The 25,115-nt window shown below is 44.4% G+C and overlaps 1 protein-coding gene across 1 annotated transcript; it reads left to right on the top strand.

Annotated features, from left to right (window-relative positions):
• Nucleotides 1-13,835: 13,835 nt before the first annotated feature.
• LOC119267337 (ABC transporter G family member 31-like) lies at nt 13,836-23,451 on the top strand. Its single transcript, XM_037548706.1, has 24 exons — nt 13,836-14,149; nt 14,612-14,732; nt 14,926-15,014; nt 15,129-15,213; nt 15,617-15,776; nt 15,850-15,926; nt 16,010-16,063; nt 16,537-16,627; nt 16,741-17,042; nt 17,125-17,406; nt 18,401-18,717; nt 18,814-18,974; nt 19,067-19,170; nt 19,445-19,601; nt 19,688-19,804; nt 19,909-20,003; nt 20,088-20,420; nt 20,506-20,796; nt 21,037-21,120; nt 21,201-21,334; nt 21,421-21,648; nt 21,732-21,903; nt 21,999-22,253; nt 23,024-23,451. Exons 1-24 carry the CDS (start codon nt 13,836-13,838, stop codon nt 23,294-23,296), a joined length of 4,296 nt encoding a protein of 1,431 aa, XP_037404603.1. The 3' UTR covers nt 23,297-23,451.
• Nucleotides 23,452-25,115: the final 1,664 nt, after the last annotated feature.

Consider the following 25,115-nt stretch of genomic DNA (forward strand, 5'->3'; position numbering starts at 1 on the left):
AGGATGATCACAAGACTTTATGGTTTGACGATCGCTTTTATGTGCCAAATAATGCGGAGATCAAGAAGTTAATACTTCAGGAAGCTCACGACTCGCCATACTCGATTCACCCTGGAAACACCAAGATGTATTTGGATTTGAAGGAGCGTTTCTGGTGGACAGGTATGATGAAGGATATTGCCGAGTATGTAGCAGTATGCGATGTATGCCAGAGAGTGAAGGCAGAACATCAGAAGCCAGCAAGATTATTACAGCCTATGTCAATTCCTGAATGGAAGTGGGACAAGCTTGGCATGGATTTTATCACCGGATTACCCAGGACCCGATCAGGATATGATTCTATCTGGGTAGTGGATCGCTTGACCAAGATAGCTCACTTTATCCCAGTGAAAACCACCTATACAAGCGCAAAGTTGGCCAAGATATATATGACCAGGATCGTTTGTCTGCATGGAGTTCCGAGGACCATCATATCAGATAGAGGGACACAACTTACCTCAAAGTTTCGGAATCAATTGCACTAGACTTTGGGTACTAGGCTAGAGTTCAGTACAGCCTTTCATCCGCAGATAGATGGACACACCGAGAAAGTCAATCAGATTCTAGAGGACATGTTGAGAGCTTGTGCGCTAGATTATGGATCTATTTGGGATGACAATTTCCCTTACGTAGAGTTCTCATACAACAACAGTTATCAGGCTAGTTTGAAGATGGCACCTTTCGAAGCTCTGTATGGAAGAAGGTGCAGGACATCGTTAATGTGGGTTGAAGTTGGAGATCGTCAGTTGTTTGGGATAGATTTAATCAAAGAGTCTGAAGAGAAGGTTAAGTTGATTCGAGATAGACTGAAGGTAGCTCAGTCCAGGAAGAAGAGTTATGCCAATACTAAACGCAAGGAGGTAGTTTATGAGATTGGAGATAGAGCATATCTTCGTGTGTCACCACTGCAAGGAGTTAAATGATTTGGAGTTAAGGGGAAGTTAGCCCCGAGATTTGTAGGACCATACCGAGTCTTGGAACGTATGGGAGAAGTTGCCTACAAGTTGGAGTTACCCGAAGGACTGTCAGGAGTTCATGATGTGTTTCATGTTTCCCAGTTGAAGAAGTGACATGCAGAGATGGCCGATATTCCACTAAGAGATACAGTGCCCCTAGAAGCAATTTAGTTGGAGTAATTTGACCTACGAGGAGAAACCCGTCAAGATTCTTGAGTTTGCCAGCCGAGTTACACGCAGCAAGGTTATCAAGTTTTGCAAAGTTCAGTGGAGCCACCATACCGAGCATGAAGCTACCTGGGAACGAGAAGAAGATCTACGAAAAGACCACCCACACCTATTTTCTAGCCAACCCGAATCTCGAGAGCGAGATTCATCTTAAGGGGGGTAGGTTTGTAACATCCCAATTTTCAATTTGGATGTTATACATAGGTCATCATATGCATATCATATTATATTTGCATTTTGGTTGTGATCCTAGAAATCTTAAGCAACTCAAGGACCCGAGGAGAGAGTTGGGGATTTCATTTATTTTCATATTTGAATTTTCTCAAATTTGAAAAAAAAATGGATCACTTTGATTTTAATATTTTTTTCTCTCCAATTATTTCCAATATTTAATTTAAAAAGAGAAGATAATATGACTTCTTCAAAAAGAGAGAAATATTGGAGGAAACATTTTAAAAATCAAATATATAATTTATTTGGATTTTATTTGCTATTTTATTTGCAATAAAAAATATGCATTTTTGAAAATTGCATTTTTAGGCCAGAAAAATGTTGACTTTAGTCTAAATATTTTATTTATACGGTGAAAATAGTTTTGGGCATTTTTAGAATTTTTTTATATTTTATAAGAATTTTTATTCGGCGGAATTTATTTTAAAAAAAGTTACCGCCCGACTTGGCCGAAGGCCCAGCCGAGCAGGCCGTGGCCCAGCTCTCCCGCGCCGCCGTGCTCGGCACGGACGCCGAGGGGGAGTCCAAGCCGGACTCCGCCCCGGGCCGGCCCCCTACCCAAGCCACACCGCCACCCCATCCCCTTAAATAGCCGCCGCCCCCGCCGCCTCTCACCACCTCGCCACCGCTGTCGCCTCAAGCCGCGCGCTGCCGCTGCTTTTGCCGCCGCTCGCCGCCGCCGCCCACCGCCGCTCCACCGGAGCCGCCTCCCGCCGTCGTTCGCCTCGCCGCCGACCCCGGTTTTCGTCGTGAACCGGTAAAACCACCGGTCCTTTTCATTTTTTTCGGTTTACGTTCTAGATCAGTTTTTATTTTAGGGTTAGGGGTTTCTCGGTTTTCCCGTCGGATCTATTTAGCGAACATTCACCCGAACGCCTCTATTCATGAACGCATTCGTCTCTGTTCGCGAACATTCGTTCGTTAGTCTTTTCTTTTTATTTTATTTTTGGCTAGGGAACTATCCGCGATTATTTTTATCGCAGATTAGCCCCTGATTTTCAAACGCTCGTAACTTTTTAACCCTTCGTTCAAATCCAGACAAACCAGCGCCAAAATCTTCGTCTCGAACCCCTCTTTCCAGCTAACCAACTTGAACATGATTTTGACAATTTAAAATTTAGTTGCAAGCATATTTGAATTGGAATTTTTTTATCGCAGTTTGAGTTTCGTAGCTCCAATTCGATTGATTCTTTTTGCAAATCGAAGCTCTTCTCTTGAACTCTTGATTTGGATCTTTTATCTTGAGTTTTACCCTTGCATCTATTGCTTGAGTGCTTATTTATGTTATTGTTTGTTTGCGGTACAGTTTCCGGAGTGTGAAGCGTGCTACTACGAGTCACTAGGGTTTTCGGATTGTCAGCAAGGCAAGTAATACTTTGATCATACCCTTTGTTACCCAGTTTTTATGCATTAGTTTCTGTTGGGGAACGTAGCAGAAATTCAACATTTTCTATGCATCACCAAGATCAATCTATGGAGTAATCTAGCAACGAGGGGAAGGAGAGTGCATCTACATACCCTTGTAGATCGCTAAGCGGAAGCATTCAAGTGAACGGGGTTGATGGAGTCGTACTCGTCGTGATCCAAATCACCGATGATCCTAGCGCCGAACGGACGGCACCTCCATGCTCAACACACGTACAGCCCGGTGACGTCTCCTACGCCTTGATCCAGCAAGGGGAGAAGGAGAGGTTGGGGAAGACTCCATCCAGCAGCAGCACGACGGCGTGGTGGTGGTGGAGGAGCGTGGTACTCTAGCAGGGCTTCGCCAAGCACCGCAAGAGACGAGGAGGGAGAAGGGTAGGGCTGCGCCAAGAAGGAGATGTTCTCGTGTGTATGGCAGCCCAAAACCCCACTATATATAGGGGAAAGGGAGGGGCTGCGCCCCCACCTAGGTTTCCACCCCTAGGGGTGGCGGCCAGCCCTAGATCCCATCTAGGGGGGCGGCCAAGGGGGGAGAGAGGGGGCGCACCACTAGGTGGGCCTTAGGCCCATCTGAGCCTAGGGTTTCCCCTTTTTCCCTTCTCTCTTCGACTTGGGCCCTGGTGGGGGGGCGCACCAGCCCACCTGGGGCTGGTCCCGCTTCACACTTGGCCCACGCAGCCCTCTAGGGCAGGTAGCCCCACCTGGTGGACCCCCGGGACCCTCCCGGTGGTCCCGGTACGTTACCGATAGCACCCGAAACTTTTCCGGTGACCAAAACAGGACTTCCCATATATAAATCTTTACCTCCGGACCATTCCGGAACTCCTCGTGATGTCCGGGATCTCATCCGGGACTCCGAACGACATTCGGTAACCACGTATATCTATTCCCTATAACCCTAGCGTCATCGAACCTTAAGTGTGTAGACCCTACGGGTTCGGAAGTCATGCAGACATGGCCGAGACAACTCTCTGGTCAATAACCAACAGAGGGATCTGGATACCCATGTTGGCTCCCACATGCTCCACAATGATCTCATCGGATGAACCACGATGTCAAGGACTTAATCAATCCCATATACAATTCCCTTTGTCTAGCGGTACGATACTTGCCTGAGATTCGATCGTCGGTATCCCGATACCTTGTTCAATCTCATTAACGGCAAGTCTCTTTACTCGTTCCGTAACACATCATCCCGTGATCAACTCCTTGATCACATTGTGCACATTATGATGATGTCCTACCGAGTGGGCCCAGAGATACCTCTCCGTTTACACGGAGTGACAAATCCCAGTCTCGATTCGTGCCAACCCAACAGACACTTTCGGAGATACCTGTAGTGTACCTTTATAGCCACCTAGTTACGTTGTGATGTTTGGCACACCCAAAGCACTCCTACGGTATCCGGGAGTTGCACAATCTCATGGTCTAAGGAATTGATACTTGACATTAGAAAAGCTTTAGCATACGAACTACACGATCTTTGTGCTAGGCTTAGGATTGGGTCTTGTCCATCACATCATTCTCCTAATGATGTGATCCCGTTATCAACGACATCCAATGTCCATGGTTAGGAAACCGTAACCATCTATTGATCAACGAGCTAGTCAACTAGAGGCTTACTAGGGACATGGTGTTGTCTATGTATACACACATGTATCTGAGTTTCCTATCAATACAATTCTAGCATGGATAATAAACGATTATCATGAACAAGGAAATATAATAATAACCAATTTATTATTGCCTCTAGGGCATATTTCCAACAGTCTCCCACTTGCACTAGAGTCAATAATCTAGTTCACATCGCCATGTGATTAACACTCACAGGTCACATCGCCATGCGACCAACATCCAAGAGTCTACTAGACTCAATGATCTAGTTCACATCACTATGTGATTAACACTCAAAGAGTTCTGGGTTTGATCATGTTATGCTTGTGAGAGAGGTTGTAGTCAACGGGTCTTGCCATATTCAGATCCCTATGTATTTCGCAAAACTTTATGTCATATCGTAGATGCTGCTACCACGTTCCACTTGGAGCTATTCCAAATTGTTGCTCCATTATACGTATCTGGTATCTCTACTCAGAGCTATCCGGATAGGTGTTAAGCTTGCATCGACGTAACTATTTACGTCAAACTCTTTATCACCTCCATAACCGAGAAACATTTCCTTATTCCTATATGGATAATTTTGACCGCTATCTGGTGATCTACTCCTAGATCACCTTTGTACCCTCTTGCCAGACATGTGGCAAGGCACACATCAGGTGCGGCACTTCAACATGGCATACCATATAGAGCCTATGACAAAAGCATAGGGGACGACCTTCGTCCTTCCTCTTTCTTCTGCCATGGTCAAGCTTTGAGTCTTACTCAACTTCACACCTTACAACTCAGGTAAGAACCCCTTCTTTGACTGATCTATTTTGAACTCCTTCAAAAACATGTCAAGGTGGGCGTTCTTTGAAAGTATCATCAGGCGTTTTGATCTATCTCTATAGATCTTGATGCCCAATATGTAAGTAGCTTTATCTAGGTCTTCCTTTGAAAATCACTCTTCAAACAACTGTTTATGCTTTTCAGAAATTCTACATCATTTCGAATCAACAATACGTCATCCACATATACTTATCAGAAATGTTGTAGTGCTCCCACTCACTTTCTTGTAAATACAAGTTTCTAGCAAACATTGTATAAACCTAAAAGCTTTGATCACTCCATCAAAGCATATATTCCGATTCCGAGATGCTTGTTCTAGTCCATAGAAGGATCGCTGGAGCCAGCATACCTTTTAGCATCCTTAGGATCGACAAAACCCTTTATTGTATCACATACAACTTTTCTTACGAAAAACTGGTAAGAAAACTTGTTTTGACATCCATCTGTAAGATTTCATAATCGAAAAATACAGCTAATGCTATCATAATTCCGATGGACTCAAGCATCGCTACGGGTGAGAAATTCTCATCGTAGTCAACTCCTTGAACTTGTGAAAAGACTCTTTCCCACAAGTCGAGCTTCATAGACGGTAACATTACCGCCCACGTCCGTCTTCTTCTTAAAGATCCATTTATTTCAATGGCTTGCCGATCATTGGGCAAGTCCACCAAAGTCCATACTTTGTTCTGATATATGAATCCTATCTCGGATTTCATGGCTTCTAACCATTTGTCAGAATACGAGCCCACCATCGCTTCTCATAGATCGTAGGTTCATTGTTGTCTAACAACATGATGTCTAAGACAGGATTACCGTACCACTTAGGAGTAGTACATATCCTTGTCGACCTACGAGGTTCGATAGCAACTTGATCCGAAGCTTCATGATCACTATCATTAACTTCCTATTCAACAGACGTAGGTGCCACAAAAAACATCTTTCTGTGTTGCATCATTCTCTGGTTGAAATAAAGGTTCGACAACCTCATCAAGTTCTATCTTCCTCCCACTCAATTCTTTCGAGAGAAACTCCTTCTCGAGAAAGGACCCGTTCTTAGCGACAAACAATTTGCCCTCGGATCTGAGATAGAAGGTATACCCAACTGTCACCTTTGGGTATCCTATGAAGATGTGTTTGTCCACTTTGGGTTCGAGCTTCTCCGGCTGAAGCCTTAAGCATCGCAGCCCCAAACACTAAGAAACGACAACTTTGGTTTCTTGTCAAACCAATGTTCATACGACGTCGTCTCAACGGACTTAGATGGTGTCCTATCTAAAGTGAATGCAGCTGTCTCTAACGCATAACTTCAAAATGAAAATGGTAGATTGATAAGAGACATCATCGACCGCACCATATCTCATAAGGTTCGATTACGACGTCCGGACACACCATAACCCAGTGGTGTTCCAGGTGGCTTCAACTGTGAAACAATTCCACAATGTCTTAAGTGTTTGCCAAACTCATAACTCAGATATTCTCATTGATCAGATCATAGGAATTTGATCTTCTTGTCACTCTAAAATCGCTTGAACTTTTCAAACGTTTCAGACTTGTGCTTCATTAAGTAAATATACCTATATCTACTCAAATCGTCAGTGAAGATGAGAAAATAGTGATATCCACCGCACACTTCAATTCTCATTGGATCACACGCATCAGCATGTATGATTTCCAACAAGTCACTTGCCCGTTTCATTGTACCTGATAACGGGGTCTTAGTCATCCTGCCCATGAGGCATGGCTCGCATGTGTCAAGTGATTCAAAATCAAGTGACTCCAAACATCCATCGACATGGAGTTTCTTCATGCATCTTACGCCAATATGACCTAAGCGGCAGTGCCACAAGAAAGTGGTACTATCATTATTAACTCTACCTCTTTTGGCGTGAACATGTGTATTACCACGACCGAGATTCAATGAACCATTCACATAGGGTGCATGACCATGAAAGGTATCATTCATGTAAACAGAATAACCATTATTCTCTAACTTAAATGAATGACTGTATTGCAATGAACATGATCTAATCATATTCATGCTCAACGTAGACACCTGATAACATTTATCTAGGTTCAATACTAATCCCGAAGGCAGATGGAGCGTGCGATGGTGATCTCATCAACTTTGGAAACACTTCCAACACACATCGTCACCTCGCCCTTAGCCAGTCTTCGTTTAGTCCATAGCTTTTGCTTCAAGTCACCAGTAATAGCAACTGAACCGGTATCCAATACCCAGGTGCTACCAGGAGTACTAGCGAGGTACACATTAATAACACGTATATACTTTGTTGAAGTTGCCAGCCTTTTTATCTACCATGCATTTGGGGTAATTCCGCTACCAGTGACCGTTCCCCTTACAATAGAAGCACTTAGTCTCGGGTTTGGGTTCAACCTTGGGTTCCTTCACTGGAGCGGCAACTGGTTTGCCATCCATGAAGTTTCCTTCTAGCCCTTGCCCTTCTTGAAACCAGTGGTCTTGTTAAACCATCAACACTTGATGCTCCTTCTTTGATTTCTACCTTTTGCGGTCTTAAGCACCGCGAACAGCTCCGGGATCAACTCCATCCCTTGCATGTCATAGTTCATCACGAAGATCTAGTAGCTTAGTGATAGTGTCTAGAGAACTCTATCAATCATTATCTTATCCAGAAGTTTAACTCCCACTTTATTTAAGTGATTGTTGCACCCAGACATTCTGAGCACATGCTCACTAGCTGAGCTATTCTCCTCCATCTTGTTGGCAAAAGAACTTGTCAGAGGTCTCATACCTCTCAACACGGGCATGAGCTTGAAATCCCAATTTCAGCTCTTTGAACATCTCATATGTCTTATGGCGTTCAAATTGTCATTCGAACCCCGATTCTAAGCCGTAAAGTATGGTGCACTAAACTGTCAAGTAGTTATCAGGATGTGTCTTTCAGGTGTTCACAACATCCACAGACGACGTTGTAGGGGTTTGCACATCGAGCGGTGCATCAAAGACGTAAGCCTTCTGTGTAGCAGTGAGGACACTCCTTGGACTACGGACCTAGTCCGCATTAGTGATTACAATATCTTTCAACTTGGTCTTTCTCTAGGAACGTATTGAAACAGGGAGCTACAACGTGAGCTATTTATCTACAACATATTTGCAAAGACAATTTAGACTATGTTCATGATAATTGAGTTCATTTAATGAACTCCCACTCAGATAGACATCCCTCTAGTCATCTAAGTGAAACATGATCTGAGTCAACTAGGCCGTGTCCGATCATCACGTGAGACGGACTAGTCAACATCGGTGAACATCTTCATGTTGATCGTATCTTCTATACGACTCATGCTCGACCTTTCGGTCTTCCGTGTTCCGAGGCCATGTCTGTACATGCTAGGCTCGTCAAGTCAACCTAAGTGTTTTTGCTGTGTAAATCTGGCTTACACCCGTTGTATTCGAACGTTAGAATCTATCACACCTGATCATCACATGGTGCTTCGAAACGACGAACCTTCGCAACGGTGCATAGTTAGGGGGAACACTTTTCTTGAAATTTTAGTCAGGGATCATCTTATTTAAGCTACCATCGTTCTAAGCAAATAAGATGTAAAACATGATAAACATCACATGCAATCAAATAGTGACATGATATGGCCAATATCATTTTGCTCCTTTTGATCTCCATCTTCGGGGCTCCATGATCATCGTTGTCACCGGCATGACACCATGATCTCCATCATCATGATCTCCATCATCGTGTCTTCTTGAAGTTCTCTCGTCATCTATTACTTCTACTACTATGGCTAACGCTTTAGCAATAAAGTAAAGTAATTACATGACATTTATGTTGACACGCAGGTCATAAATAAATTAAGACAACTCCTATGGCTCCTGCCGGTTGTCATACTCATCGACATGCAAGTCGTGATTCCTATTACAGGAACATGATCAATCTCATACATCACATATATCATTCATCACATCCTTTTGGTCATATCACATCACAAGGCATATGCTGCAAAAACAAGTCAGACGTCCTCTAATTGTTGTTGCAAGTTTTTACGTGGCTGCTATAGGTTTCTAGCAAGAACGTTTCTTACCTACGCGAAAACCACAACGTGATATGCCAATTTCTATTTACCCTTCATAAGGACCCTTTTCATCGAATCCGATCCGGCTAAAGTGGGAGAGATAGACACCCGCTAGCCACCTTATGCAACTTGTGCATGCCAGTCGGTGGAACCAGTCTCACGTAAGAGTACGTGTAAGGTCGGTCCGGGCCGCTTCATCCCACGATGCCGCCGAATCAAGATAAGACTAGTAACGGCAAGTAAATTGACAAAATCAACGCCCACAACTGCTTTGTGTTCTACTCGTGCATAGAAACTACGCATAGACCTAGCTCATGATGCCACTGTTGGGGAACGTAGCAGAAATTCAAAATTTTCTACGCATCACCAAGATCAATCTATGGAGTAATCTAGCAACGAGGGGAAGGAGAGTGTATCTACATACCCTTGTAGATCGCCAAGCGGAAGCGTTCAAGTGAACGGGGTTGATGGAGTCGTACTCGTCGTGATCCAAATCACCGATGATCCTAGTGCCGAACGGACGGCACCTCCGTGTTCAACACACGTACAGCCCGGTGACGTCTCCTACGCCTTGATCCAGCAAGGGGAGAAGGAGAGGTTGGGGAAGACTCCATCCAGCAGCAGCACGACGGCGTGGTGGTGGTGGAGGAGCGTGGTACTCCAGCAGGGCTTCGCCAAGCACCGCAAGAGATGAGGAGAGAGAGGGGTAGGGCTGCGCCAAGAAGGAGATGTTCTCGTGTGTATGGCAGCCCAAAACCCCACTATATATAGGGGAAAGGGAGGGGCTGCGCCCCCACCTAGGTTTCCACCCCTAGGGGTGGCGGCTAGCCCTAGATCCCATCTAGGGGGGCGGCCAAGGGAGGAGAGAGGGGGCGCACCACTAGGTGGGCCTTAGGCCCATCTGAGCCTAGGGTTTCCCCTTTTTCCCTTCTCTCTTCGCCTTGGGCCCTGGTGGGGGGGGGCGTACCAGCCCACCTGGGGCTGGTCCCCCGTCACACTTGGCCCACGCAGCCCTCTGGGCAGGTAGCCCCACCTGGTGGACCCCCGGGACCCTCCCGGTGGTCCCGGTACGTTACCGATAGTACCCGAAACTTTTCCGGTGACCAAAACAGGACTTCCCATATATAAATCTTTACCTCTGGACCATTCCGGAACTCCTCGTGATGTCCGGGATCTCATCCGGGACTCCGAACAACATTCGGTAACCACGTATATATATTCCCTATAACCCTAGCGTCATCGAACCTTAAGTGTGTAGACCCTACGGGTTCGGGAGTCATGCAGACATGGCCGAGACAACTCTCTGGTCAATAACCAACAGCGGGATTTGGATACCCATGTTGGCTCCCACATGCTCCACGATGATCTCATCGGATGAACCACGATGTCAAGGACTTAATCAATCCCGTATACAATTCCCTTTGTCTAGCGGTACGATACTTGCCCGAGATTCGATCGTCGGTATCCCGATACCTTGTTCAATCTCGTTACTGACAAGTCTCTTTACTCGTTCCGTAACACATCATCCCGTGATCAACTCCTTGATCACATTGTGCACATTATGATGATGTCCTACCGAGTGGGCCCAGAGATACCTCTCCGTTTACACGGAGTGACAAATCCCAGTCTCGATTCGTGCCAACCCAACAGATACTTTCAGAGATACCTGTAGTGTACCTTTATAGCCACCCAGTTACGTTGTGATGTTTGGCACACCCAAAGCACTCCTACGGTATTCGGGAGTTGCACAATCTCATGGTCTAAGGAATTGATACTTGACATTAGAAAAGCTTTAGCATACGAACTACACGATCTTTGTGCTAGGCTTAGGATTGGGTCTTGTCCATCACATCATTCTCCTAATGATGTGATCCCGTTATCAACGACATCCAATGTCCATGGTTAGGAAACCGTAACCATCTATTGATCAACGAGCTAGTCAACTAGAGGCTTACTAGGGACATGGTGTTGTCTATGTATCCACACATGTATCTGAGTTTCCTATCAATACAATTCTAGCATGGATAATAAACGATTATCATGAACAAGGAAATATAATAATAACCAATTTATTATTGCCTCTAGGGCATATTTCCAACAGTTTCAACCCTCAAACATTGCATGAGTAGGATCTGCTTAACATGTGGGTATTGGAAAGTAGTTGATGAGGTAGAACCTATTGTCCTTTATGCAAACCTTGGGAGTTACTTCTACGTTATGCTTATACTACTATGATATGCTCGTAGACGTGGTTTGGTTGAGTGTATCCATGACAGATGTGAGAGTTGTTAAATAATGGTTAACTTAAGGTGGCTACTTTAATACACATCTGGGTGGATTGGTTGAGGCACCGTGGAGTACCCAGTGGTTGTCTGGGCACCTGGAGCAATCCAGCGTTGTCCTGGGATATCCCGGAGTACCCGTGTGATCATTCTATGGTTCGTCACCCAGACTCAAAGGGATCATAAGATTATTCATGCTAGAAACTTCCGTGTGCAGTCACAAGCCATTATGGGCTCTGGCATAGTTGAGTAAGTTGTGGGAAACCTTTCCATGATGGGCTAGCAGATGTAGGGGATTGTAGGTGTACCGGCCTATCTATCGGTTAAGGGGACCTCTTCGGAAAGACTGTGTCTTGGTCGTCCGTTTCTCAAACACCATGCAGTGCGAGAAATACAACAGAGGAGATCGAGTCTTGTGGGGAAAAGTGCGCAAACCTCTGCAGAGTGTACAAACTAATCATGGTTAGCCGTGTCCCCGATTATGGACATCTCGAGTATCTGGTTCTTGAATTATTGATTTGATCTCATCACTTTAATTAATTTTGTTGGGCTGTTAAATTACTTTTTAATTGGGATTGAGTTGGAGGAACCTTCTCAATATTTTATTAAACAACTTGGTAGCTAAATAAAATTTATTCCTTTGTAGTAGGGAAAAATTGGCTTTACACAAACATGATAACCATAGAGCCTCCACCAGCCATATATGCATGTAGTGATAGCAGTTATTGTTGTTCATTGCTCTACAATGTTATTTTGCCAGCATATTCCATGTGCTGACTCGTTTCGGGCTGCAACGTATTATGTTGCAGACTTTTCAGACGAAGAGTAAGGTGCACTAGGTCGTTGTTTTGCACTCAGCTATGCCGTTGAAGTTGATGGACTCACTTTTGCCTTCGAAGCCTTCCGCTGTTATCTTCATTAGATGGCCTTCAACCATATTATTGTAATAAGTGCTTTTTTGAGATATTCGATGTAATAAGTGTGTGATTGCACTTTGTTAAAAAATCTTCAAGTACTGTGTGTGTCAGCATTACCGATCCAGGGATGACACTTATGCACAGAGATTCAACCATTTGAGGTTGGATCGCTACGATAGCACACATATTCTCTTTGCCTTTGCTCTTGTTCTTTATTCTACGAAAGCACTCATAAATCACTACTACATTGTTCGTAATCATTCTTTCAGGCACAAAAACACTTCGAGTTGGACTAATAATATCTAGCAGAAAAAACCTCAAACGAGTCGATACCATTTTTGCAATGATTTTATATACCACATTACACAAGCTGACCGGTCTAAAATAGGTTACCTTTTTCAGCGGACTAACTTTTGAGATCATCACAATTGTAGTATCATTTTATCAAGGATGAAATAGTGTGCATATTTATCGCTTGCAGAACCTCCTCGGTTTTCAACGATATGTCATAAAAAGATGCAAGTCTTCACAGACTGTGGTACTCCCTATGTTCCCAAATGTAAGTCTTTTTAGAGATTCCAACAAAGGAGTACACACGAAGCAAAATGAGTGAATTTACACTCTAAAATATGTTTATATACATTCGTATTGTAGTCCATTTGAAATATCTAAAAAAACTTATATTTAGGAACAAAGGGAGTATATTTGTCAAACTTCAGTTTAGCGGGCTGGCCGGGCTAGATAGGCCAAGGCATGGTGAAAGAGTAAGGTTTGGTATATATAAGCAACTAAACGGGCTAGTAAATTTCTAGAAGCGCAGGTACTTGCAGCACGGGTTGGTGGCCCAAACGGACCAAACCGAACGGTCTAAACCCGAAAGGCAGGCTGTCGCCTTCCCCCCTCCCTCTCTCGTTTTTCCCATCTTCCGCCCCACCCGATCAAAAACCCCAACGATCAGCGAGAGAGAGAGACAAGCGGAGTAGTACTGCGCTGCACAGCGAGGAGAGAGAGCGCGGCGCCCATAAATGCGGCGAGTCGGTGGATCCAGCCAGCCAGCCCACCCCCACCTCCATTGCCACTGTTCCGAGCGAGGACGCCCCTCCATAAATCCCCCTACCACCGCACCACCCACCCCTGCCACCGCCACCATTTGCTGCTAGCTACTCCTACTTACTGCTGCTAGCTGCTGCGGCGAGGAGGAGAGGGCAGCGGGCAGTGGCTAGGGTTTTGGCGGGCCGGGGGCGATGTGGGCGGCGGAGGCGCCCTTCTCGCGGTCGGGGTCGTGGCGGGAGGCGGAGGACGAGCAGGAGGCGCTGCGCTGGGCCGCGCTGCAGCGCCTCCCCACCGTCGCGCGCGCCAGGAGGGGCCTGCTCAGGTCGCCCGCCGTCGCGCCCGGCGTCTCCGGCGCGGGCGGCCCGGTCGAGGGCGACGACGCGCTCTGCGAGGTCGACGTCACCGGCCTCTCCTCCGGCGACCGCACCGCGCTCGTCGACCGCCTGCTCGCCGACTCCGGCGACGCCGAGCAGTTCTTCCGCCGCATACGCGCCCGCTTCGACGCGTGAGTACACCGAACCGTGCATCTGCATACTACATTTTTTTCGCTCCCGCGTCGGTGCACCATGGTCATCAGCGTGCCTTCCTCGGTCTCTGCGCGCGCGCGCTCTGCAAATCTACTAGTGGCTGACCACAGGGTCCCGCCGCCGCCACAATTGGCTGACACGTGGGCCCAACCGGCGCATCCAGCCGCTGCTTGAAAATGGTTGCTCCATCTCCATGCCGTCTGCATGTTTTTTAGTGGCAGAAGATTGTATACGTTCTGTTCGAGCTTGTTCTAGGAAAAAAGTTCTAGATGTGCATAACTGGAGCCGCTGACAATGGCCCCACTGCCCAGACTTGCCATTTGTTGGCTTGCAGATTTGCAGCCACACCTAGATCGAGCTGCATCGGCTTTGGTTTCCAGCGCAAAAATTGTTGGGTTCTGCTTTGTGCTGAATCCTTTTTGTTTTGTTCTTCGATGCAGGGTGCACATAGAGTTCCCCAAGATCGAAGTGAGGTACGAGGACCTGACGGTGGACGCGTACGTGCATGTCGGCAGCAGGGCGCTGCCCACCATCCCCAACTTCATATGCAACATGACAGAGGTAATTGGCCCGTGATACACAGCTGGAATTGCAAATTTCCATCCCTCCCAGTTCTCTATCTAGGTGAAAGTAATATTGGTCACGGGTTTCTGTTACGATTTAATTACTGCCCGTGAAGTGAATCATTTACCGAAAGCAGAGCAATTACCAATGTACTGTCGAGGTTCTTACTTTACTTTTCTGTGAAATTAAGGCATTTCTGAGGCACCTGAGGATCTACAGAGGGGGACGAATGAAGTTACCTATATTGGACAACACTAATGGGATCATTCGCCCATCAAGGTACAATTGAAAATTAACTGGTGCTTTTCCGGTGCATCAACTAAGCTCTGACAGAGATCTTTGTGAAGAGAACTTAGTAATTCGGATAAATTTTATGTTCTTTTCTTGCTGCAGAATGACACTGCTTTTGGGCCCTCCAAGTTCCGGGAAGACCACCTTGCTTTTAGCACTTGCCGGTCGACTTGGTCCTGGACTAAAGGTGTGATATCAGATTAATTACATTTATTTTTTTATGCTCATTACTCATAGATGATGGGAAAATCTTTGCTATCCGATCACTTTCGACCAAATCTGTATGTGTGTATCACTTGATGATAAGTGGAGAGATAGATTGGCATTATCCTGCTCCTGAAAATGATTATCTGGGAAACACTCATCCCTATCATATTAGAAGTTCAGAACTCTGTTATTAGCTACCCTAAGCCTTCTCTGCTTTTGTTGTACTATGTAAAATTATTTTATAAAGTTTATAAAAATGCAGTAGGGAGAAATCCCCTCTTGTTTCCTAAAAAAAAACTATCCTGGTAGGTATGGTGAACCTATCAATCAAGGTGCAATATCTGAAACAATATATTATTACTGACCATCATCACTAATTGCAGATGTCTGGGAGCATTACTTACAATGGCCACCATCTAAACGAATTTGTGCCTCAAAGAACATCTGCTTATGTAAGTCAGCAAGACTGGCATGCTTCAGAGATGACCGTCAGAGAAACCCTGGAGTTTGCTGGGCGCTGTCAGGGTGTTGGTATAAAGTATGGTAGGTTATCGCACCACCATGTCATTTGGCGGCTTTCCTTGATGATTTCCATTTTGACACCGCCGACTTGCAGATATGCTCGTTGAACTTTTGAGGAGAGAAAAGAATGCTGGGATCAAGCCTGATGAGGACCTTGATGTATTCATGAAGGTATGATGCACCCAGCAAGCTTTGGATAGATGTACCCACGCTATTTCGTCTGTGACTGTGTCATAATTTCTACTACTTTTCAGGCATTGGCTCTTGAAGGTAGACAGACGAGTCTCGTGGCTGAGTACGTAATGAAGGTAGCGACGTGTTTCTTTCAGTCGTTGCTTTTTTTAGCTTGGTCAGTCTTACATGTTTCCTTTCTTTCGTATTTGGACTCGTCAGTAGTAGCATGCATGTATAATCTGGCACCTGTCCTGCTTTGTTATTCTCTTTTATCTCATTACTTTTACTATTTTATCTCACGACTTAGAATACGTGATGTTATGTAAAGAGAGATGACTCTTATTTTGTGAAATGGGTACCAAATTAGGTGGTGCAAATTGCAATTTACTAGTATATTTTCACAAGATTGTGCTAGTGTTACTCACTAACTCATTTTCAAAGGTTGTTTCCATGTTTTGGGAAGTAGTTATATTCTTGATTTGAGAATTTTATATGTTCAGCCACATGATGCTTCGTTTTTCTGTTCTTTTCGGGAACCAATCCTATTAAGATATTGATTACCTGATTCTGGTGAGATTTCTGAATTGCTAATTTTGATCTAGTCAAGATTTTAGGGCTGGACATCTGTGCTGACACTATTGTCGGAGATGAAATGGTCAAAGGAATCTCCGGTGGGCAAAAGAAGCGTCTAACAACAGGTTGAAACATGCTACTGTTATTTATTTATTTCAAAAAAGGAGGATATCCTACTATCATTTGTATTAGGGGTATTTGTGGTGAATTTATGTTCTAATATTGGTTGCTTTTGCAGGTGAATTGTTAGTTGGGTCTGCTCGTGTTCTGTTCATGGATGAGATTTCAACTGGCCTTGATAGTGCAACCACATATCAGATTATCAAGTACTTGAGGGATTCCACACATGCTCTGGATGGCACTACAATCATATCCCTGCTGCAGCCTGCTCCAGAAACTTATGAGCTATTCGATGATGTCATCCTTATATCTGAAGGTCAAATTGTATACCAGGGACCACGTGAATATGCTGCTGATTTTTTTGCTGCAATGGGATTCAGGTGCCCTGAAAGGAAAAATGTGGCAGATTTTTTGCAAGAAGTAAGCAGTTCCACTCTTTCTATGTTTGTACATTTATGCCAACTGGTTTTTTTCTGGTATATTCACGTTTGTTGCGCTGCAGGTTTTGTCCAAGAAAGATCAACAGCAGTACTGGTGTCAATATGATTATCCATACCAGTTTGTGTCCGTAACAAAATTTGCTGAAGCCTTCAAAACATTTGTTATTGGTAAGAGGCTGCATGATGATTTAGATAGGCCATACAATAGAAAACATAATCATCCCGCTGCTCTTTCAACTTCAAATTACGGTGTCAAGAGGCTTGAGATTCTAAAGTCCAACTTCCAGTGGCAGCGTCTGCTGATGAAAAGGAACTCATTCATCTACGTCTTCAAATTCATTCAGGTACTTTAATCCAAGAGATGCATCTTCTAGACTAGTACCATGGCACGAGTTAGAGGTTAGAACCAATTAGCCAATTGCCCTGTGCAATTGCACGGTGTAATGTGGTATACTAGAGCATATCAATTTTTCTTTATGAATTAATCGTTAAAATTAATTTCTAAGAAAACAAATCATGTGCTATCTGATTTCATGTTTTTCGAATGGAAGATATTTCATTTCACATTTAATTGGATATATGTGAAAGGGACTATTGGATTATAGGTGGTGCTACCTACATCCTTTTTATTTTTTTTCTGTTTTAAAAAACTAATATATCCCAACCAACTGTCAATGAAAGACTTTGACAGTTCACCAAAAGGCAGCAAGTTAACGGTTAGATATTCTTTTGTGAGAGTTATTTAAAATGTTACACCTCTAAGCAACTGTAATATCTTACTTCAATATTAGTGTCCACCAAATTAAGTGCTAGATTTCTGTCAGAATTCTTACCATATTCCTATTTTCCTTAGCAGCTGTAACTGAACTGCGGTTTGCTGACTTTCTATTATTATCATACAATACGTACATGCACAGGGTAGCTATCACACTATTTGACAATTGACACAGAAAGCCTATGCATGGCTCAACGTACAAATCAAGGACTATATTGGCCTTGCTAAGGCAACTATGTAACAAACTCTGAAATGTAAAGTGTTGAGTTATTAGAAATGCTTGTTTTTTCTTCCTAGTTTGTGTATAAATGCAATCCTAGTATACTTAAATGTGAGTAATGCCACACCTACAGACGGAATTGGTTATCGGAGTCGGGAAAGGCTAAGCGCAATGGTTACCGTAACTTTACCATTTGCGCTTAAATGTTTGTTATATCCAGTCACAAGTTTGATATGACAAGTGTTCTCTGTTTATGTCTTGGACAATGTCATAGTATTATGACAACATATGAATTCTCTCCACAATCAATCAAGGATGTTCTGACATGATCTCTTTGTGCCAGCTTCTACTTGTGGCCCTCATCACAATGACTGTATTTTTTCGAACAACAATGCACCATGATTCAGTTGATGATGGTATCATTTATCTTGGAGCCCTCTATTTTGCAATAGTGATGATTCTATTCAACGGCTTTACTGAAGTCTCAATGTTGGTGGCGAAGCTTCCAGTTCTTTACAAGCACAGAGATTTGCATTTCTATCCACCGTGGGCTTATACGCTTCCTTCATGGCTCCTGAGCATTCCAACCTCACTTATTGAATCAGGAATGTGGACACTTGTAACATATTATGTGGTTGGTTATGATCCCCAATTCACAAGGTAACTGACATGACATCGACTTTGTTAATTTTGTTTTCTGTTCAGAACTTCAGAGATCTTTTAGTTTCAAGATTGATCTTAGTTTGTGATGTGCAGATTTCTGGGACAATTTCTGTTGCTTTTCTTTCTGCACCAGACATCTTTGGCTCTTTTCCGGGTCATGGCATCTTTGGGCCGAAATATGATAGTTGCTAATACCTTTGGATCGTTTGCTTTGTTGGTTGTTATGATTCTTGGAGGATTCATCATAACCAAAGGTTGATTTCTCTGAAATAATTTCAACTACCTGCGGTTACATTTTGAACCTATACATCTAACATGTTACAACCTGTTTCTGACTATCTAACAGAAAGCATACCAGTCTGGTGGATTTGGGGTTACTGGATATCTCCTATGATGTATGCACAAAATGCTATATCGGTAAATGAATTCCATGGGCATTCTTGGAGCAAGGTGATACTTGATTTTAATCCTTCTCCGAGGCAGTCTGTTATATTTTTTGATTTAGTTGTACGCAACAACAACACACAACACATGGATTTTTGTGGGTGTAATAATGTGGAAACCCAAATTACTTAAGACATAGTATATTGTTCTCATGAACTTACAATAAGGCATTTTACCAAGAAAAGTTGTAATTAGCCTTAAAATAGTTCAGTATTCTTTTTTGTGGAATAATAGTTCAGTATTTGTAACTGATACTTAGTTTACTTTTGTTTGATGGCAGCCATTTGCAGATCAGAATATCACATTAGGTGAAGCTGTACTCACTGGTTATGGATTATTCAAGGAAAAATATTGGTTTTGGATTGGAGTAGGAGCATTGTTAGGGTACACGATTGTTTTGAATGCCTTATTTACATTGTTCTTGACAATTCTCAACCGTAAGTTCACACTACCTTATAAGACCCAAGCAGTTTGAGCTTATTCAAAATAGCTTCTCATTCTCCAAAGTGATTATCGTTGACAGCAATTGGGAATATGCAAGCTGTTGTGTCCAAGGATGCAATTCGAAACAAGGAATCTAGGAGGAGTGACAGAGTAGCCCTAGAGCTGAGATCTTACCTGCATTCAAATTCACTGAATGGTAAAGCTAGATAAATGAATTATTTCAATCCAGCTCTTACATCACAAGATATTTTCACCTTTTACTAAGTGTGATTCCCATCATCCGTATTCACTGCGCTGCAGGGCTTAAGCTCAAGGAACAGAAGGGCATGGTGTTACCCTTTCAACCCCTTTCTATGTGTTTTAAGAATATAAACTACTACGTTGATGTACCAGAGGTATGTCAGATGTTGTCCATATGCATGACAAAAAAAATGTTTAAAAGAATTATAATTTATGCATTCACCCACTTATGCTCGCAGGAATTGAAAAAGCAAGGGATAGCAGAAGACCGCCTTCAGTTGCTTGTTGATGTCACTGGCGCATTTAGGCCAGGGGTACTAACAGCCCTTGTTGGAGTCAGTGGTGCTGGTAAAACCACCCTCATGGATGTTTTAGCCGGCCGGAAGACTGGAGGACTCATAGAAGGAAGCATTTCTATATCTGGATATCCTAAGAACCAAGAGACTTTCACAAGGATATCCGGTTATTGTGAACAAAATGATGTCCATTCACCTTGCTTGACTGTGATTGAGTCTTTGTTATACTCGGCATGCCTCCGGTTGCCTTCTCATGTCAATGATGACACTCAAAGGGTATGCATTGGCTGAAGCTATATGTTTCATTGTTCCAGACATCATAATGTTGACCTTTCGATCTTTGCTGTTTTCTTTTTCATAGGCCTTTGTGGAAGAGGTAATGGAACTTGTTGAGCTGAATCCGTTAAGTGGTGCTCTTGTTGGCCTGCCAGGAGTTAATGGTCTGTCTACGGAACAACGCAAAAGGTTGACGATAGCTGTGGAGCTTGTGGCAAATCCTTCCATTGTATTCATGGATGAACCTACGTCAGGGTTGGATGCTAGGTCTGCAGCCATTGTGATGAGAACTGTACGAAATATTGTTAATACAGGGCGGACAATCGTGTGCACCATCCATCAGCCAAGTATTGACATATTTGAATCCTTTGATGAGGTTATTTTTTCCACAAAATATCCGTTTTTAACAGTGAATATGACACCTAAAAATAATTTTATCTCAGACCTCTTTGAAAGTTCCATTTATCTTAATAATATGGAATGTACATGACCTCTTTGAAAGTTCCATTTATCTTAATAATATGTATTGTACATGATTTTATCTTGTACTGCTACTGTTAAGGATATATGATGACTCCACCATTGTCCTCTCCTAACTTATGCATATTCTCCTCAGCTTTTGTTTATGAAGCGTGGAGGGCAACTCATATATGCTGGTCCCTTGGGTTCCAAATCGCGGAATCTGGTTGAGTTTTTCCAGGTATGTTCTGCAGTGTGTGTTTTCTCACTGAAGAAACTTAGACAAGGCCTTTGTACTTACACTCTGAAGTTTACAAACAGGCAGTTCCAGGGGTGCCTAAAATCAGGGATGGCTATAATCCTGCTGCATGGATGTTGGATGTCACGAGTACACAAATGGAGCAGATTCTTGGAGTGGATTTTGCTGAATACTATCGACAGTCGAAATTATTTCTGTAAACACAATATCCCTTTTAATTGCACTATGTGTTTCATAGTTGTTTTTCCGTCACTCATACCTGTTTGTGTTATTGTATTTCAGGCAGACCAAAGAAATCGTCGAGGCCTTGAGCAAACCGAACAGTGAAGTGAAAGAGCTTACTTTCTCTACCAAGTATGCTCAACCATTCTGTGCTCAGTTTATTGCTTGCTTATGGAAGCAAAACCTATCATACTGGAGGAATCCTCAATACACCGCAGTTCGGTTTTTCTACACTGTCATCATCTCCTTGATGTTTGGGACGATTTGTTGGAAATTTGGATCTAGAAGGTATGTCATCTGATGGTTCTGACACCGATTTCCATAATTATATTCACAGCGAGCTAACTGTAATGTCGTTTTATAATTGTCAGGGAGACCCAACATGATATATTCAATGCCATGGGTGCCATGTATGCAGCAGTGCTTTTCATAGGAATCACTAATGCCACATCTGTTCAGCCTGTGATTTCCATCGAAAGATTCGTATCATATAGAGAGCGAGCTGCTGGGATGTATTCGGCATTACCTTTCGCATTCTCTCTGGTATATATATTTCTTATACGGAACTTCTATATCCCTCAGTGTATCCATCCAGTGCTCATCATCATAGCACTTTCTAACGCATTGTTCTTCGGCAGGTTACTGTGGAGTTCCCTTACATTCTTGTACAGTCACTTGTTTATGGTACAATTTTCTACAGCCTGGGTTCGTTTGAGTGGACAGCAGTGAAGTTCTTGTGGTTCCTGTTCTTCATGTACTTCACTCTGTTGTACTTCACCTTTTATGGCATGATGACAACGGCGATCACACCAAACCATATGGTCGCGCCTATCATTGCCGCCCCATTCTACACGCTATGGAATCTCTTCTGCGGGTTCATGATCCCAAGAAAGGTATGGAACGAATATCACCCCCATGATCTGAATCAAAAACTTCCGTCCTACGGTGGACTTCCAGTTCCGTTTCCGTTTGGCAATCTGGGTATGGTTGAGTCCTAGGGTGTTTTGTCCAGTGCAAGCCTTTTGGGAAAATCAAGTATACTAGTAGGTCGTATGGTCTTCTAGTGGAGAATTTTTTGAAATGCACAATATCCAAACCAATATTTGGTGCGTATGACCTAAGATTTGTTCTTATTTGCACTCTAGAGTTTTTTTTTTCTTATTTTTTTGGGAGAAGGGTTTCATCAGCACCGTAGAGTTGAACAAGCAATTCCATGCAATAGGAAAACATCACATAATTTTTGTGATAAGGCAAGTTGGTGATAGGTGGGCCCTAATATGTTTGACTGGCCTGTACAGAACGTGTCGGGCCATATGGGCTTCCATACACTAGTAAGATCGATCACTGTGCACACACAACCGCGTCAGCACTGGACCATTGGGCTTGTCAATTTTTCCTTTTCCTTCCAAATAAATAGGGTACTCATTCTTTTATCCATGCTGTGAACCAGCACAACACATGCACATGGATACAGTTTTGTAGTTTTGTCGAACATTAAGGAAAACAAATAAACAAATTTAAGTATATTCAGCTTAGCATGGTAGACACACTGCCTGTCTTGATCTACACGCTTGTACCTGATCAGAACAACAATCATACACTTGCTAGTCGGCACCATCCTGTTGTGCTTGGTTAACGATTCCGTTACCAAATAATAATGCAGCTGATCCCAGTGTGGTGGAGGTGGTACTACTGGGCCAACCCGGTGTCCTGGACGCTGTACGGGCTCCTGACCTCCCAGTTCGGCGACCTGGACCAGCCCCTGCTGCTGGCCGACGGCATCAGAACCACCACCGTCGTGGCGTTCCTGGAGGAGCACTTTGGGTTCCGGCACGACTTCCTCGGCGTAGTCGCCACGATGGTGATCGGCTTCTGCGTCCTCTTCGCCGTCGTCTTCGCCCTCGCCATCAGGAACCTCAACTTCCAGCGCAGATGATCGGCAGCAGCAAATGTACCCCGCGCAGTTTAACTTAATTACCCAGCATGCATGTGTTCAATCAATTAAGAGCTCGTAAATAATTTCGAGAGAGACATTTGAAACAAGAAGTGTATGTATTATCATGTATAGCAAGCAAAGGCTTTGAGATGGTTTGTTTGTTGATACGTGCGGGGCGGGGCGGGCCTGCATATATTCGTTGAGCATTTGCCGCGTCCGGGAGCGCCGGTGCGTGGTCGACACCTGGCCGTCTTTTTTGACCGCTTTGGGCGATGCATCTGGGCTGTCCGTCGTCCGGCCCTGATACCCTTTTGGACGTAGCAGCAGCAGCAGCTACATTATCTATCCATCCAGCCATGGCTGCTTCCATCCAAGGACACTGACCTGACCGTTGGATGCGAAAGAACCACCCGTTTGACAAGAAGCATATAGCATAGCATCTCTCTGCGCTGCAGCAGGCACGTACGCACGTAAACGCAACAGATCAAGACACACACGTACCCAGGCTTTATACTACAGTACTAGTACTGTATATCTATTTTACAGCCTGATTGATCGTGACGGAAGAATATACTAGCTACGTGGAGAGTGTTTGTCGTTGGCGCATGCACGCGTGACGTCGCGCGCGTAGACACACGGCACGGCGGGGGCGGTAGGCAACAACCAATACGCCAGGGCCGAACCTTTGTCCGCTTGCCCTGGCGCCGTCGATCGTTAGGCTGCCGCACTTGGGTCGGCTCCATGGCGTATTTGACTGACCTACAACTTGTGCTCTTGCGCGCCCTGCAGCAGCACCTGCAGCAGCGGCGGACCGGTGATAAGAAGATCGATCACTGCCGTGTGGCCGCTTAGCCATGTACTCCCTCCGTTCCTAAATACTTGTCTTTCTAGACATTTTAAATAACTACTACATACGAATGTATGTAGACATATTTTAAAGTGTAGATTCACTCATTTTGCTTCGTATGTAGTCACTTGTTGAAATGACTAGAAAAACAAGTATTTAGGAACGGAGGGAGTAGCCTGTACGGTGGCCCCTGCATGCATGCATGCGGCCTTCGCGTGCTCGATCGGTCTCGAGCGGTCAGCGCCATGCTGCCATGCATGCAAGAGCCAAACCAACCAAGAGATGGCGATCCGATCCAGTGGAGGCCGGTGGCTGCTGGCTGGTCCTTGACGAGTGTCAAGAGGCCCTCGGTACGTGGACGGTAGCGTAGCGCGCGCGCGTAGGGGTTTCCTACGGCGCCGCGTAGCCCTTCTTCCGTGGCGCATAGTCCATCCATCAGCTTTAAGGGCGTGCCGGAACGCGACAGGCCCGGAGCCGCCGCCTACATGCATGCATGCACAGAGCAAGCGCGAGGCGTACGCACCAGCAAAGTAAGTCACCGGTCTGGCCAGTCAGTCAGTGGTCAAGTAGGAGTACTACGTGTGGACAAATCGCATGCCCAGTCGATGAGACCGAATTCCACCGCACCGATCGAGCTCTCCAAGGCGGGCGGCGAGCTAGGCTTATCCCGGCCGGCCTCCGTACGTACTCCCTCCGTTCCTAAATACTTGTCTTTCTAGGCATTTCAACAAGTGACTACATACGAAGCAAAATGAGTGAATCTACACTCTAAAATATGTCTACATACATCCGTATGCATCCGTATGTAGTAGTTATTTGAAATGTCTAGAAAGACAAATATTTAGGAACGGAGGGAGTACATCGGTACATGCGTGCTAACCTCTCGCGGCGGTTTTAGGCCTTATCGAACCGGGCTCGTTCTGGCCTGTCGGGGGGAGACTGATCCACCAACACTTATGGGGACAGGGCCCC

This window comes from Triticum dicoccoides, chromosome 3A, assembly GCF_002162155.2.
Source record: "Triticum dicoccoides isolate Atlit2015 ecotype Zavitan chromosome 3A, WEW_v2.0, whole genome shotgun sequence".
Classification (NCBI taxonomy): Eukaryota; Viridiplantae; Streptophyta; class Magnoliopsida; order Poales; family Poaceae; genus Triticum; species Triticum dicoccoides.